Source organism: Rhipicephalus microplus, chromosome 1 (genome assembly GCF_043290135.1).
Source record: "Rhipicephalus microplus isolate Deutch F79 chromosome 1, USDA_Rmic, whole genome shotgun sequence".
In the NCBI taxonomy this organism is placed as follows: Eukaryota; Metazoa; Arthropoda; class Arachnida; order Ixodida; family Ixodidae; genus Rhipicephalus; species Rhipicephalus microplus.
In genome coordinates this window covers 200,219,814-200,236,758 of record NC_134700.1, presented here as the reverse complement: position 1 = coordinate 200,236,758, position 16,945 = coordinate 200,219,814, and the positions used below count along the sequence as shown (strand labels likewise).

General features: G+C 45.0%; 1 protein-coding gene across 1 annotated transcript; it reads left to right on the top strand.

Moving 5' to 3' along the window:
- Window positions 1-1,437: 1,437 nt before the first annotated feature.
- Window positions 1,438-16,025, top strand: LOC119159722 (putative oxidoreductase YtbE). Its single transcript, XM_037412561.2, has 7 exons — window positions 1,438-1,622; window positions 5,875-5,952; window positions 10,217-10,507; window positions 12,369-12,460; window positions 12,526-12,636; window positions 15,333-15,426; window positions 15,557-16,025. Exons 1-7 carry the CDS (start codon window positions 1,559-1,561, stop codon window positions 15,700-15,702), a joined length of 876 nt encoding a protein of 291 aa, XP_037268458.1. The 5' UTR covers window positions 1,438-1,558; the 3' UTR covers window positions 15,703-16,025.
- The last annotated feature ends 920 nt before the right edge of the window (window positions 16,026-16,945 follow it).

Sequence of the window (16,945 nt, the reverse complement as noted above, 5' to 3'; positions counted from 1 at the left end):
TTCACTTCACCGTACTCCCGGAATGCACGCCGTACGGTCTCTGCGTTGACGTCAAATGCTACCCAATGCAACTTGAGACGCACCTCTTGCCTCTCTGGGTCGACGACGACCGGTCTTTCACGGAGAGTAGGCCAGCGTCTAGAGGTGTCTTCTTGGCTTCATCTGTCTTCATGTTAAGAAGCCAGACGTGCGACATATGCCGCTTACCTCTTGAATGATGCCTAGTTCCTTGAGCGGCTTTCGGAAGTCATTAATCCCGTACGGACGCGCTGCGATGTCGCAGTGCAGAACTAACGTGCGTCTGAGTCCTTCTCCTGTGGGCAGTGGTGGCAGAATTAAACGGTAGTCCTTGGGAAGTGATGTGCACGAGAAACCGCGGCCAGCGCCGGCCGCTGTACCAGCTCTTGACGAGCCTGCCATCCTGCGTCCGCACGCGTCGGTGACCAGCAGAAGCAGAATGACTACGCCACAGCTGTCGATCAGTTTGACATGACATACAAGTTGGTTTTGTATTGTTTTCACGCTAAACCTAACTAATATTTTTGTTCACTTTTTCGTTTGGACGTAATTTTAACAGCTTCTATCGTTATGCCTAGACGTACCACTAGCCATTCCCGACTATTCAAACATAACAGGTCCGTTCGATTCGCCTGCACCACGTGAACCAGTTCACAAGGTGCTGCACCTTACCATTCGTTTCAGCGGTGCAGCATTGACAACCGCTGAACCCTGCTATTCGTTTAGAAAGGTGCAGAAGAGGTGCAGCACCGGTTCACAATTTTCCTGCACCTCCTTCGCTGACGGTGCCGGCTTGGTGCAGGCGCACGTGCAGCTGAGCAGACGACGCAGCACTTTAGACGTAGGTGGCTTAGGTGCCATACCCACCTCTACAAATGAGGCGTGTTTTGCCAAGGTGTTTGCGCCTCATAAACTGTCCGCATGTGCGTTTCGCCATAGGTCGGTGTTTGCCGAGTGGTGTAAATTAACCGAAAAGAAATAAGGCCAACACCTTGTCGGCACATCGTCATTTGTTTCGGGTGTCGTGCTGTGCCTGCACCGCTGAACTCACGCTGCACAATTTCTGAACTTCGCGTGCACAGCCGTGAACCGGTTCCGACCGGTGCAGGTGAATCGAACGGACCTGCTCTAATTGATAAATGCATGACGTCACTTCCGTGCAGCGCAGCAGCCGTTTTTGTGTGGTGGCTTGTGCGCAGCGCGGCGCAGCAGTCTCTGCCAAACATTTTTGTAGACTTTTTTTACGTCAAAGAGCGAGTGTTGCTTTTATGCTTTCAGTTTCAATTTTCCTGATATTCTTGTTTTAAAAAGGTTGTTAAAAAACCGCAGAGCACAAAAAGTTAAATTACTAAGAAATTTTACAGCAAAAATTTCAACATATTGGCCGTTTCTGGCGCTTTCTTTAATGCGGGACCGGGCCACCGGGCAACTGTGCTTGTTTTTCACCTTGAGCGTCTGATATCCTCTGGCGCACGTTTAAATTGTTTACGTCTTACTTTTCAAGTCGTAATCTCCGTGTACTCGACTCCTTGGGCGAGCCATGGCTCTTTCGATGTCCTCGAAGATTCTGCTAAACAACGGAGCTCATCTACCTGCCATCGGATGTGAGCCTGCTTCATACGTAGCATTTTTCAGCGAGAAAGATACGCGCGATAAAGACGGCATGACAGCCTGGAAAACTTCGTCATGTCATAACCGATGCCTGGAAGTTTTAATCACTTGATTACGCTGTCGTATTTCTCCATTAAATTTTTATTTGTTTAGAGCAGAGGTTTTACTCCCTTTCCACTTTGTTCTTTTGTGGGGAAGAGGAAACTGTGGAGCACTTTTTCATCTCTTGTAGAAAGTTTTCAACATTAGGAAAGGTATCACTAGAAATACCATTACAAATCTATGGCCTAGCTTTGACAACGTCAAATTTACTACCCTTAGGTGCACACACCCTAGGGCACAGCAACGGGAAAGTGTGCGCAACTGTGCAAAATTTCATTGTACAGTCTAAGAGAATTACTTCAATACCAAAACCTCCATACCAAAAGGTTCTCAGTTAACCCATGTAGGCTATTGAAAAATTTTCTTTGATATTAATCATTTATTGCTCAGTCAGTAGGAAGTGATTCATCAATTGTTCTCAAAAATAATTAACAAACAATATTTCTGTTAATTTACTTTTCGCCAGTATTTAATTCTATACATTCGTTTTTATTTTTGGTAAGCTACCCGATTCTTGGCCGATCCTTCAGGGTGGGTGTGAGCCACGAGTTTAGGATCTCCATACGTGTCTCTTGAGCTTAGAGGCGAAGCTCCTCAAAGCGGCACCCGTTCGTTCCTCGTCGTAGAACGTAACATGTTTTACGCTTTGACCGGCAAGGTGGTGCCGGTGGGAGATTTCTCTTGTCCATTGTTGAACAATAAGAAATTCGCAGCGTGCGCGTTAACTAAAAGCCGAATTCTCCTGTCTCTCATTCCCCGTTAGCAGTAGTCATTGGCATGTTCCAGTAGGAAAACGAGCGAGGTTCTGTTTAGCGTTGCATAAACTGTTGCCAGACTTGTAGGGTCAGTGTTGCCAGATTGTTGCCAAATTTGGCACAGAAATTTTCCCCTGTAGTTGTGGCTTCTCCGTGAAAATTTGGTGTCGTCCGCGGTGCATTTTGCGAGTGCATGAGCGACGCTGGCCGTTTTAATGAACGAAATGAACCGCGCCTTGCAAACGTTTTGACGCGTTTTCTAGCTGTGTCTCAGAGTTAGGGAATCAACGACGCGTCGTCCGCCGTGCATTTCGCGAGTGCGATGAATTCGCGAGTGTGTGTGCGACGTAATTAACGCAATGAACCGCGCTTAACTGAAGTCAGGGCGAGTTCTCTTCCTGTGTGCGCAGCTGTGCAATTAAGAGATCGCGTCTCAGTATTAGGGACGACGGGGAAAACTAAATAGAGTCGCAGCAGGCGGTGCGCTGCCCCCCCCCCCCCCCTCTTTTTTTCCCACAGCTGATCGTGCCGCGTCGACCGCGTGCCACGACGGGGACGCTACGCTTCTCCTAGCTGTGTCAGCACAAGACATATCGTTCGGACTCGTGTACATGTGACGAATAAACGTTTCAAGGCTGGCTAATCGGAGTACGTCGGATATGCTACAGCTATATACGCCTGGCAGGCTGCTTTATCGACGCAGTTGCAGCGAATTAAGCGTGACTCGCGCGTACCTGTAAATAGGACCCCGCCGACGAGCCGCCGTTGCTTGCTGGGTCGCTCCCACAATAAGCACAAACGACCAAAATTCCAAATAATGAATGCATATGCGGGGGGGGGGGGGGGGCAGCGCACCACCTGCTGCGCCTCTATTCAGTTTTCCCCGTCGTCCCCCTCTTAATTGCACAGCTGCGCACACAGCAAGATAACGCGCCCCGACTTCTGGAACGCTCGTTTTACGTTCATTTTGTTAATTGAAACGGCCAGCATAGCTCACGCACTCGCAAAATTCACCGAGGTCGACACGGAATTCTCACGGAAAAGCCACAACTACAGGGGCAAACTTCTTCGCTAGATTTGGTAGCAGTCTGGCAACAACCACCCCAAAGTCTGGCAACTGATTTATGCAACGTTAAATCGACGCCTTTTCTGTTTATTTGTTGGCCAAACAGAACAACAGAACACCTACCAAACAAAACCTTGCCCCGTCGGTGTGTGCTCGTATGGATTCGGATGCCGAAAGGCGGGCGCGCAGGGCAGCGGCGGCGCGCGCTCGCAGACAAGATCCTGAAATTAGAGCCCGAGAGGCAGAAGCGCGCCGGGAAGCTGCGCGACGTCGCCGCCAAGATCCCGCCGTACGAGAACAAGAAGCCGCAGCAGCAAGGCAGCGTCGCCAGGATCCCGCCGTACGGGAACGAGAGGCCGAAGCTGCACGTCAACGTCGCAAAGCAGATCTTGCAAACGTTCGACGATGGGAAGCGGCGAGGAAGCGCGCATATCGCCAGTCGAACCCGGATGTGAGAGAACGCGAGGCAGCGGCGGCGCGCGCTCGCAAACAGAAACCTGAAGTTAGAGCCCGAGAGGCAGAAGCGCGCCGGGAATCTGCATGACGTCGCCGCCAAGATCCCGCTGTTCGTGGTTGCACGCCTGTGGTTGCACTTAATTGCCGATGTGGCTACGACCGGTAGGCTTACTCGTCAGCGATGCGCGTATGCAGCTGACGAAGCCAGACGAAGTGGTTACGTCGTTGACAACTCCTGGGTTCCCATAGAACCTCGAGTTATGACACTCACTCTGGATCGTAAAACCGGCGTCTCTTGCAAGAGAAAGCAATTCCCATCTGTGCCAGCTAGTGCAATCACTGTACATTAATTACAAGGTGCCACCTACACGTCCATTCTCTACGAATACAGTAAAACACACCCACAGAAATTAGTTCACGTCGCACTCACTAGGTGCACGAGTATAAATAACCTCTATCTCACGAATGCAAAAGGAGACCACAAGTTATACCACAAGGCGAACAACGAGGACAGAGCCATGGCTAACGAATTCCAACGGCTCTACCAACATCGGCTACCTATAGTCACGCAGCGATACCGTCAAGCCCTGTAAGACAACGTCGATCACACTGCCGAGTTCACGTTTGCCCTCCTCAACATCCCTTCTCTCAATGCACGCTACCAAGCTCTGGAACGGGACCCCATCCTAACCGAAGTCGACATGCTCTGCTTTACCGAGACCTGGAACGCCAAACGCCTCTACATCAAGGGCTGTGCACTAGTCGTATCCATCGATGACCCGGTACGACCTGCCGGTGGTGCTGCAGTTTACGTAAAGCAAGCCAAAGAAGCTTGAGATATGGAACTATCACACTGCACACAGAGCGACGATGAAGAAAGTGCTGCAATCGACTTTGGTGGCATCACCGTCTTGATACTGTACCTGGAACCAAATCTTCCCATTGAAGACATCAAACTGTTCATCGACAGAGACATGTGTATATATGACTAGTCGAAACCTTTCATGCTAGTCGGTGACTTCAACGTTGACATTACAGACCCCAACAAACATTGGTTGATGCATCACATGTCAGAAACGTACGGACTCAAATGCATCTTCCTTGAAAACCCCAACGCAACCACCATCAGAGGCACCTGCATCGACATTGTGTTGCCAATTACAACACAATGTCGATGCAGGTGCATTGACATTGTGTTGTAATTGTAGACATTGTTAATGTCTCGTTGCATTGTCTATCCCTATTGGCATGACTGTATATGCCCTCCAAATTTTTTTTTATCCACTTTCCTTTTGCACATGTGTCGTTTGCAACATATTGTACTTCATAAGAGAAATATGCTAGTGCATATCCTAGATTGCAAGCATTGCCAACCAGAAATTTTATGCAATGTGGTCAGACACCTGCGTCTTACACAAACCTTATTTCTAGCTTCATCTGACGCTTTCTAGTTTTTTAAGCCGGCAATGGCCAAGGCATACAGGTGTGCCATGTGAAACCTTCAAAATGCAGCACACCAGTTTGGTGTTTGCTGGCGCATGTTTGCATTTTGTCCTTGCCTGTCCTTTGCTTAGCCACCAAACATTTATGTAATATAAGTTGCTTGGCCAAAGAATGCATAAACAATGCACGTTGACTTTAGTGGAATCCAGCAAAACCAACTGGAACGGTAAGGAAAAGACTAGATGGGACAGCTGCTGCTGTTTTTTCCTAAGCCCCATCTTTTCAGTTTGGTTCCCGTCTTTTCAGAATTCATCTTGATTTCGCTGGATTCCACGAGACATACACTTTGCACTGTGCTGGTTTACATTACATACGCATTTTCAATGTACAAGTTTTCACGAGATGCATTGCTGCCGAATCCAGTTGGGACGTATCGAATCTCGGAAGCCGCCCTCAAGTCCCTGATGCCTGTTGTGCTGCAGCAGGGATACAGGCTGATTGGTATGTGGCAGTCCTGAAATTATCAACTGCAAGCTTTGCATTTTCTTAGGAACAGACACCAGTATATTTCAGAAAAACTATTTAATCTGGGACAGACAGGTATTAGTATTAAGATATAAATTTGCCCTGACACAATGATGTGCACTATCACTGCAATTTCAGTTTTTTTTTTTTTGCACATTTAGGTCTACTTGTGATTACCACAGTGGCTCGGTATAGGTACCAAGCTGCTATTAAGCAGAACTTCGAAGTGGGTTAGTTGGTAGTGCAGCACGAGTAGAACTTAAGCATGACAGAAGACAGATATCTGAGTGCTTGTCTGTATTTCAAAAATGACTGTGTATTTAGAATCAAGTACATGTCAAAAAACCCCACATGGTCAAAACTAATGCAATGTTTCTTGAGGCACCATGCCTCGTAATGATATTGCGGTGTTCACATGTGTAATCACAGAATTTCACTTGCCAATGTACGTCCTGCTGTCTCTACCTTTTCGGACATTTCAGCATTCAGCAGTACTCGTTACAGTAACGCATTTAGAGGCTGATCATGCGGTTGTTTGTATTTTGTGTATTAAGGCTGCTTCCAGAAGGTCTTCCAGTTGGGTTTTATTTGATTTTATATTGATAGTGCTTTCAATAACAGATTTCTTACATTAGAAAAATGCTACATACAAGAATGAGAGGTGTGCAGTGCATGTGATTTAAGTTATCTACCACAATGATTGAAACTATGTTCATGATTGTTTCTTTGTGTGTGTGCGCTTGTACATTCTGCATTTCATCTTATCATTGTTTTTTTGTCCAAGTTGCACAATGTTTACACGAGAGTAGGTCTTGAGGATCAATACTTTTTCTTGTGTATCAGCTGCTACCACAAATCATAAACCATACTCTCCAATTCAAACATTTCATATGCATCAATTGTGTAAGTTGACTCGAGTGTAGTCTGAATCTCTAAAATCATTTGCCTAAATTCGAATTTAAAGGTTCAATTAAAATTGAAACAGAAAAGATTCGGTTGTAAGGTCAAAATAATGCTGAAATGAATAACAAGTCAGACTTGTTGTGGCATTAGTATGAGATTTAGTTTATACTATGGCTCAGTCTGTATCATATATAGTATTTTATTGCGTACCACCCACACCCTTAGCAATGATATGCAGAAAATTTTTTAAGAACTATCCTCGCATACTGTTGCAAAGGTAGCTTTTCTGCATAGCTGTGAAGCACCAGCCCTAAAAGCTCCTTTGCATGCTATAACTCGAGTTTGCTTTCTTCATCGGCATTGTAGTAAATAAATTTCCTTTATGAAATGCTCTTGCACATTTAGTTTCCTTTTTTTTTGCAATATTAGAAGGGTCGACCTACATTTGAATTTACCTACAACCTTGTCAATATCAATATGTCTGAATCGGAGAGTGTGGTTTATTATTTGTAGCAGTAGTTGAAGAATAAGAAAAAGTTTCGATCCTCCAAAAGCTGGTCTTACGTTTTTTTCTTTCCGGCAGGCCGTATTACTGCAATGCATTGTTCGTGCTAACTTATAATAAATAGATGCCAATCGTTCGTGTTTTTTATATTGCTGCATCTATCATCTTGCTTTATAGTAAACTGGATCCAGGAAAGTATCAGTAATTTCTAAATGGTTGCCCTAACACAAACATTTCGTGATTCTAATCAACTTCGAATCTCTTGATTGATGGTGTAAGATTAACAGCTAGCATTCAGGTATAGTGATGCATCACTCAGCACAATCGATGACTGACGCATCATCGCGTATGACCATTGACTTGTCAGCAAAATAGATCAGTAGAAGCAAGACACAAATTGCAATGACAACCTGTCAGTGCAGCCTGTTGGATACAGCAGTTATTGTTTGTGTAGGTGTAGCTAGTGCCTGTCGGCTGATGCGTTTGCAAGACAAGGTGACACGCTTTGCTCTCATTTCAGTGTAGCAGCAAAAGTGATGGTAATTATTTGTAAATTAATTTTAGGCACACAGCCATTCATCTCAGTTTCATTTATAAATGCCTCCTTTTTGCTCTTGTGCATGAATGAAAATTTTGTAGGCTACGATTTTGATAGCTCATTGTGCCAGATGAGCGGCATAGTGCTTGTGCTTGGCACTTTGAGATCGGAATATTTTTTTAGGGGCGAAGCTCCTTATGGCGTGGCTAGGGCGTCCCTCGTATGTAACCACCAGTGGCACATACCCGAAATAGGTATAACACTTGACCTCCAAGGTGGTGCCAGTGAGAGATTTCTTCTGTGCGTTGTTTAACAATAAAAAATAGTGCTCAATGTACATGCCAATGGCTACTAATGGGGAATGAGAGACATGAGCATTCGGCTTTTAGTCAACGCGCACGCTGCGATCCCCATTAGCAGCCATTGACATGTACATTGAGCACTATCGGACAAGAAAGGGATGCTACATTATACTCGCTAGGTGTAACCTCCTTAGCTTTAGAAAGGTTTAGCGAGCGTTGAGCCGCAGTGCCATGAATACAATGAACTTGTATATACCATGAATGAACACAAGGTGGTTAAATATGAGAAGTAGATACGAAGTGCAAGCCGTAAGAAAGTAAAAGCCGAATTCTCCTGTCTCTCATTTCTCATTAGCAGCCATTGGCATGTAAATTGAGCCCTATCTGACAGGGAAAGGTTGCTACGTTATACTCGCTGGGCGTAACCTCCTTGGTTTTCGAAAGGTTTAGCGAGCGTTTGGTCGCAGTGCCATGAATACAGTGAACTAGAATATACCATGAACTCGAGGTGGTTAAAGGTGGGAAGTGGACCCAAAGCGCAGGCCGTAAGAAAGTGTGCGTGTGCCACCTCTCGTTTAGTCCTTGGAATGTCCGCTGGATGGCGGTGCTTCTATATGGGGAATATATGATAAAAAGATGCGAGATGGTGGGACTTGGAGTGTTGAATAGATGAACGAACGGACACACAAACAGATGCATGGATGGACGCATGAACGGACGCAGGGGCGGGTGCATGAAAGAACGCAGGGACGGGCGCACAAACAGACGCATGGATGGTCACACAGAGGGACGCATGGACGGTCACACAGACGGACGCATGGACGGACGAATGCTTCGCCCCACTCTCCATCATTCACTCCGTGGATATGCTGCCATTTTTTTGTTTTTAACTTTTTTGTTTTTTGTTTTTAATTTGTGTACAAAAAGCATGCTGTAATTTACTCTTCCATTCACAAAGCTATATTGACAGACTTTAGCTATGGAGGCAATAGCTTGTCAACACAAGCAATGTAAGCTGATAATACAAGTCAAGGCGTATCATAAATCAGACATTAAATTGATGTGGCCTCTGTGAGCATTTTGCATTAAGGGAAAATACGCATGTGATTATTTAGAGAATTAAGTCCTCTATATAACCTGGTGGCAAAGCCTTCCAGTTGCTCTCTTGTCTTGTAGAAGCAGCATCTTGGAGAAAGACGGCTTATGCACTCGCAACACCATACTTGCGAAGAGTGATCACCTCAAGAGCTTGTGGTGGTGATGTTGTGGGCGCCTCAGTCGTCACTTCTCAAACCGTTTCTTCTATAAGCTGAAATATCAAATAGCCCAATGCCTCGCATAGTCGTCCTTCCTTCTTTTAAGTTGTCCGTTTGCGCTCAAATCTATTCCAGAATGAACCAGCACGCGCAACAAAGCATTTTATTAACCCAATGCCGCAACTATATGTTGCTGACTTTGCTCTTTGCACTTTTCTGAAGCCATACGTTAAGCCACATAGCTCTGTATTCTGGGAGTGACTAATGCTCATCGTAGAATATTTTACAGCGCAACACGTCACAGAAGTACAGAGAAGAGACACAGCATTTCTAATCTGTTGCACTGTAAAATATTCTATGAACTTCCATCAACTTTCCCAACTCACGATTCTGCTTCAGCATGGCTGATGCTCTCAGGATTACAGAAAAATAAACACCCAATAAAGTGGATTGGAAAACAACCGCCGCTGTAGCTCAGTTGGTATAGTATAGGGCATGATATTAGGTTCAGCCTTTACTTGGAGAGAGTTGATTTTTCAGTTCTTTCAACCCCTTTTTATTTATGTTGTAATTACTAGACTGCATTAAAAATATTCAAGTAATGTCCCCCATACATTCCTTAGCTTTTTTGTCTCTTGTTTGCGTCTAACAAAAAAAAACACAAGCCCTCAATCAATCCTTCATTTCGTTCATTGCACTGCTGAAGCAGTACAATTTTGAGCTGTGTGGGTGCCAGACTCGGCGCCATTGTACAGGAACGAGGCAGCGGTCGTTGGCGCCCTGCAGTCACTGCAAGAGTATGGATTGCAGAGATCCGACGTCTGGGTGGCAAGCAAGCTGCCACCCATAGCCCAAGGCCGAGACAAGTGCCGCCAATATGCGCTGGGAATAATCGAGAAGCTCGGTGGAAGGCTAGATCTGCTGCTGCTTCACTGGCCTGGAGTGCAGGGGCGCAAGCCCGAAGACCCGGAGCAAGCCGTACTGCGCAAGGAAAGCTGGCTGGATCTAGAGAACCTATACAAGGAAGGTATACAACTGTTTTTTCTGTTTTGGTTTGTTTTTGTGTCGATAAACTCTGCCTGTGTATTTTCGCGCATTTAGAGCTCCCAGAAGCTGCCCATGCATCCTTCTTTTCCTTGATGTTGTCATTTTAACAGCAAAGTCTCCTGTATGGTTGTAAGCTGAGATGCAGACATCTGAAGTGAAAATCTGTTATCATACAGCTCATTTGACAATTTGTTATGCAGCAAGTCAATGCAAGGTCCCTCTCAAGTAGTTAATACAAATGCAAAAGGCATTTTCTCTGCAGGAAAATGTATAGATCAAGCCAGAGTCCTTCTATGCTTTCTGGTCACGAAACTCCGCCCAAAGGTTGATATTGGGACAAAATCTCCAGCTAGAGGCACAACCAGTCGTAAGGGGGCCATGCCGCCAGTGCTGGAATTATATGCACACTATTGCCGACGTTTTGACGTGATTATGTGCGTGCTGTTCTTCCTGTTACCTTTTATTAAACGTCACTGAACGCAGCGATGCCATCAGATCAGTATAAACGTGATCCAGTTTCGACGACGAATGAAAGCTGTTTACTTAAAAAGGCACGCGTAGTTTGCTTGGCAGTACGAACCAACCTTATAAATAGCAGCGCATTTAAAGTGTTTTAACACCGCGCGATAACGCATTGTGTTAAGAATTACCTCATAGCCCAATTATATGCGTATTTATGATGCCTCGAAGCGGTACGTCGTTGCTCACCAGTGTTTAAAGACGATGCTCATGCTCCGTGCTCCTCATGCGAACAGCTACTGCTGGATCTGCTCGACAACGTGTTCGCGCCTGATAAAAGGGCGATTCTGTTTATGCGGTAGTAAAGCTTTCTATTCTGGCAGTGCCACAATTACGGGGAGGAAGGTGAACGGAATGAAACACGACTATGTAAGACAGAAGCAATCGCATTGGTTTATATCCGGCTCGTCTCTCACGCGCTGCTACCCAAGTAATCAAATGAAGGCAATGGTCGTGCTAGATGTCTTATTCCAGACCTTTCAATTGAGTCTGCACACGAATGCGCAGTTGTTCTGGACACACGTTTGTGAGCGCCAATCGCTTTCTTGACGCGGGTACTTTCAATGTCGCGGTTATAGCAGCTCGGCGCTTTTGCCACCGCTCGCTTCGGTATTAAGGGTGCTGCTTCTTGAATAGGCACGAGTTTCACGTGCCTAACATCTGAGTGATCCCTTTTTTACACGCAATTTGTCTCTTGAAGTTTCCTTATGTTTACTGCTTAGAGCAGCATTAATTACCGGCTGACAACCCACGATTTCTTCGGGAAGAGAAGTACAGCCGCCTAATCTGGAAGTTCCTTTCGATGCCAGTGCTAGCTGCTCGGCGACCTTTGCCACACTACCTAGGTACCATACCATGCTTTTTTATGCTTGGGGGAGGGGGGGCAGGGTTACGATTTAAAGCATGCAATGAATCTGAACTAATCTGAACAATAAACTAACATCATACTATAAAAAGTATGCGCTAAGTGGTTGAAGTACGTACTAGGAACAGAATATTGCTATTGCATTCAAATCATAATGGCAAAGCTTAAGGATCCCCCAGTTCATTTTTCACAGTTCTGCAAAAAGGGTATTAGAAGGTTTTCACTGTATGTTAGTGATGCATCGCAATTCACATGACTACAATATCTGCATCTGTGTCTTTGGCTGTTTCCCTAGGGAGCTGTTGTAACAACATACAAATTATTCAGCAGTTCTCAAGTATACCAGTCGTATTTGGGTGCTAGCTCTGTACACATTCCAGTGATATCCTTGTAGAGTATTTCTTCCCATGGCTTGGACTCTGTAAACAGTGTTGTTTTGTCTGTGGACTGCCTGCAGGTAAAGTGGGTGCCATTGGCGTTTCCAACTACACCATTAGGCACTTGCAGGAACTGCTGACATACTGCAGTGTGCGACCTACAGTTAACCAGGTGAGCTTTTGCAGGGTCTAAACCATTGTATATGTGTATTAGGAATGACTCATCTTCCTTATCAGGTGGAGTTTCACCCGCACCTGGTACAAAGCGACCTGTTGCGCTACTGCAAGGACCACCAAATCGTGCTGCAGGCTTATTCGTCCCTTGGCGCAGCAGGGGGCGTTGCTGCAGTGAGTGCCAGCTCTCACTTCATTTTTATGCAGGAAATTGTAGTGGTAACTCAGTACCTTAGATGAGTGATATCATTTTTCTTGTACATCATTTGGTTGAACGCAAGCTTGCCGTATTAGTACCAAGTCTTGTAAGGAAAAGCTTGAGTGTTGGCAGCAGGAATGCAAGAATGTTTGTAAGCAGGTAGCGCCTTGCCATGTGAAAGTAAAAGGATACACCATTCTAGCCCAAGGCAGTGAAATTGCTGCTTTTGTCAGTTTGTACTTGATGCCTCACAGTTAAGCATTGACATCAGTAAAATAAGGCACATACCAAGATCATGAAAGAACATGGGAGACAGCATGAAACTATAAAAAAGAGAAGTTATGCATATTTCTCAGAAAGAGTGCCTCTAAGCTGTAGGAAAATTCATCTTGGTGTGTAGATTGGATTTGCCGCCAGTGTCATAGAAACCCATGAATATCTTTGCTTGAGTTGGAAAACCGCCCCCTGCAACTAGCCAGGAAAAGTGTTGGTCTCAGGTTTAATAGCCAGAGTGAGACAAGTTCTTTAGCTGCAATTCCTTGTTTTGATAAACACGTAAGATATTTGTTTATAGTGGTACCAATATTTATTTGTAGCCTCCTACGTCTTTAAGCTATGTTCGCACGACGACCGTGATTGCGGGCGGATCAGTCACATGACATGCGACATAATTCAGATATCTTCGCAGCCAGCGTTCACACGACAGGAAAGAATTCATGCTACAAGCGAAGATTTCGGCATTGTTCCCCAAATGTCCCAACAGCAATCTGGGCTTCCGTCGTCTCACGATTTGGTTCATGCGGACCAAAGCAGGAACGTGGGAATGGCTGGTGTATGGTGACGTAGTACGTACGCAATCCGCAGGCTCGAATCGCTATTTAGTCCACCGGGTGAATACAGATTTAAGGTGAATTACAACTTTTTTCCTATTAAAGTTTCACCACTTTGTGGGTTTCTGCACAACTGTGTTTCTATGCAGCAAACTTGTTTATCATGCTTTTAGGCTGAAAGAGTTCTGGATAAAGTAAATGTGTGCTGGTCAGTCTTGTTCTATCTCTACACATTATGCAGCATTTGGAGAGATATTTCCCTTTCTAATGTGTAAGCTGCAAGATGCACAAAAAGTACAAAAATAGCATAGAAGAAAAATCTTCTGCTAGTTAATGATGTCCAAAGGAAATTTCCCAGACCAGAATAGTGTCTCTTTGTCAAGAGCAATGCCTTCTTTCTAGGAAAAATTTATGTTCTGTAGCTTAACAATACTCGTAAGTGAGTGACATCTTTTCTTTTTATCTATGTTTTCACCAGCATTGCCAGCTCTTGCAAAATTGGATTTTCGTGCTAAGTTACCTATACATGCTTCAGACTGGTACAAAAACATTGCAATAAAAAGCCTCTAGTCTGAGCCCCCCATGTCGTATGTGACTAAAAGACTGACAGTAACGACCCACCGCGGTGGTCTGGTGGCTAAGGTACCACTGGTCTGGTGGCTAAGGTACCTTGCTGGTGCAAGATAATGAAAACACAAATAGCAGCACTGCATGCTAGGGAAACCATATCTTCCTGCCCCGCCGTGGTGGTCTAGTGGCTAAGGTACTCGACTGCCGACCCGCAGGTGGCGGGATCGAATCCCGGCTGCGGCGGCTGCATTTCCGATGGAGGCGGAAATGTTGTAGGCCCGTGTGCTCAGATTTCGGTGCACGTTAAAAAACCCCAGGTGGTCGAAATTTCCGGAGCCCTCCATTACGGCGTCTCTCATAATCATATGGTGGTTTTGGGACGTTAAACCCCACATATCAATCAACCATATCTTCCTTTTGCAAGCCCTTCTTTCACTGTTTTAAATGAAAAGAATGCATACATAACACCTCGAGATTCAGTCAAGTTTTTTCAAACGTCCACTGTTCACGTTTACTGCTGCTTCTGTTCATCAATTCTAGTGAGCTTCTGCAAAAGTGATGCCTCCAAACATAAAACATAATTTCCCAACGAAGAGAAGAACTGGGAATTCAAGTGCTCATTTTTTGTTTGTTAGAAGCTATATTAATGGGAACTAGCAATGATACAAAAGAGAGTATAGCAGATGTCATTATAGTTGACTCTTATTAAACAGAACCTGAAGGGACCGGGAAAATGTGTTCCATTTAACAGTAGTTCCATTTACTGAGAGGCGAGCTGGGTTGCAGCACTCAAGTATAAAACCCATCATATCAGAGCCAGTTGTTCCATTTAAGCAGCAGTTCCGTTAAACAGATTTCCGTTTACCGAGAGTCCACTGTAGTAGTAATTGTAATATGCATGTGAAGAAAGAAAAGCGTACGAAAAGAGAACTTTTCGCTGGCATAGACCGAACTTTTGACTTTCAAACAACACGTCCTATGCCCTTCCAACTAAGCTACAGCAGCGGTCATCCCCTCATCCACTTCAGCCTCATTTTAAGAATCATTGTCTGTTAGTTTTCATTAATATTTTTCTCACACAGTTTATCCTTGATAGTAGTAGAGCGTGCACATGCACATTAAAAGGCAGTATGCATTATAGTTGCAATTCAACGCCTTCAATTGAGGCCCCACCTATGAGCCACACTGTAACTACAATGTTCATAATTGTTGTGCAAGTTAGCAGGAGCAGCGCAATCTCGTTGACTTGCTCCATGACTGCGTGTTTGCAGGTTCTTCAAGAGCCGGCCATTGTGGAAATTGCCGGGAAGCACAAGAAGCAGCCGGCACAGGTTGTTCTGCGATGGGCTCTTCAACTCGGCATAGGTAGAGTGATTTTCCTCATGTCATGTCTTCTTGAAGTTGCATTGAATGACCCCCCCCCCCCCCCTCCCATTACGATGCAGAAAAACTTTCCAAGTTCGCCACTTACAGTAGTAATTTTTTTTTTTCTCAGCAATCATCCCCAAGTCAAGTAATGCTCAACGAATTGAAGAGAACGCGAAAATCTTCGACTTTGCACTCACCGACGATGAAGTGGCCACCATCAGTAGCCTGAACAAGAACAAGCACTACTGCTGGGACCCCACAAACATTGCCTAAAGCGAGTGAACAGCGGCGTGACACTTCTTAATCTGTGTAAAAATATTGTTCTTTAGCCAACTCAGCCTATCTGCAAGCCTGCCAGTTGTGCAGTTGCACTTAGAAAACTGTTCTTGTGCTTCTGTCTTTGCACGACCAAGTTAGCAAGAAGGAGTAGAGCAAGTAGTACATGTTTTATGAAAGGGTAAAGTACTGCAATATGACTGATTGCAGGGGCTAATTTTTTGTTAATTGGAGAAGTCAGCACGAGTGACAGTTTATGCAGGTGCCATTAAAAGCAAAACTTGTGCAAAGGCTGTGCAATAAAACTATTTTGAAATGAAGTACCGCAATACACATCCATGACTTGACAATAATTGCCATGCCTTTGTACAGGAGCAGGACGAGATAATTTTTTTTTTCTTAAGTGTGATACAGGCACTGCGATGTTGCATGTTCGTCTGCAACCTGACAGACAAATCTTATTACCTGTTCAAGATTTTTAAATTGGGCAAAATTAATTAGAGAATAAGTTTCTGTGGGGCATAAAAAACGTACAGAGCCAACACATGAAAAAACCCAACAAGGGCTGAAAGGTACTCCTAAAAATATAGTGCATTCGATATTCTGGAAAGCACAAAACAGTGACGCGCACCGGATTGGTGGGCCATGACCGTCCATCGTGAAATAGTTCTGTGTGTAGGTGAGCTTAAGTCCAAACAGTACTTTTTGGGTGGCGTATGATTGCACATGTGGACAGGCCCTCAGCTGGTTACTGAATAGCTATTGATCCCACAGACTGGGCAATTAATAAAGTGTACTTTGGTGGTGAGAAAAAGGTAAGCTTGCACTAAACTACGAGCTCAAAAGATATTCAAGCATGGTGTGTAGAGACAATAAAAAATTCTTAAACTAGGGGTTTCACTGGAGCCAACATTTCGACAGGCCGATTTGTCTTCCTCAAGGCTGCAGGTGATGCAGCCTTGAAGAAATCCGCCTGTGTAGTTGTTGGCTCCAGTGCCATCCTGCATTCACGAATTTTTCATCTCGTCGAACTTCCATCTGCCGCGGCTGTGTAGCGGGTAGGGTATTCACCTGCCGACCTGAAGGTTGCGAGTTCAATCCTAGCCACAGCGGTAACATTTCAGTAGAGGGGAAATAGTAAGAGACCTTTATCCTGTGCGATGTCAGTGCACGTTAAAGAACACCAGATACTCAAAATTTCCCGAGCCCTCCACTACAGCATCTCCCATAATCGTATCAC

What these genes read in the sequence shown, in the direction of transcription:
- LOC119159722 (XM_037412561.2), top strand. Translation starts at nt 1,559, where the DNA reads ATGGCTCTTTCGATGTCCTCGAAGATTCTGCTAAACAACGGAGCTCAT. An exon ending in TCATCTACCTGCCATCGGAT is followed by an intron (nt 1,623 to 5,874) that starts GTGAGCCTGCTT and finishes TGCCGAATCCAG; the next exon opens with TTGGGACGTATCGAATCTCG. An exon ending in TGCGACCTACAGTTAACCAG is followed by an intron (nt 12,461 to 12,525) that starts GTGAGCTTTTGC and finishes CTTCCTTATCAG; the next exon opens with GTGGAGTTTCACCCGCACCT.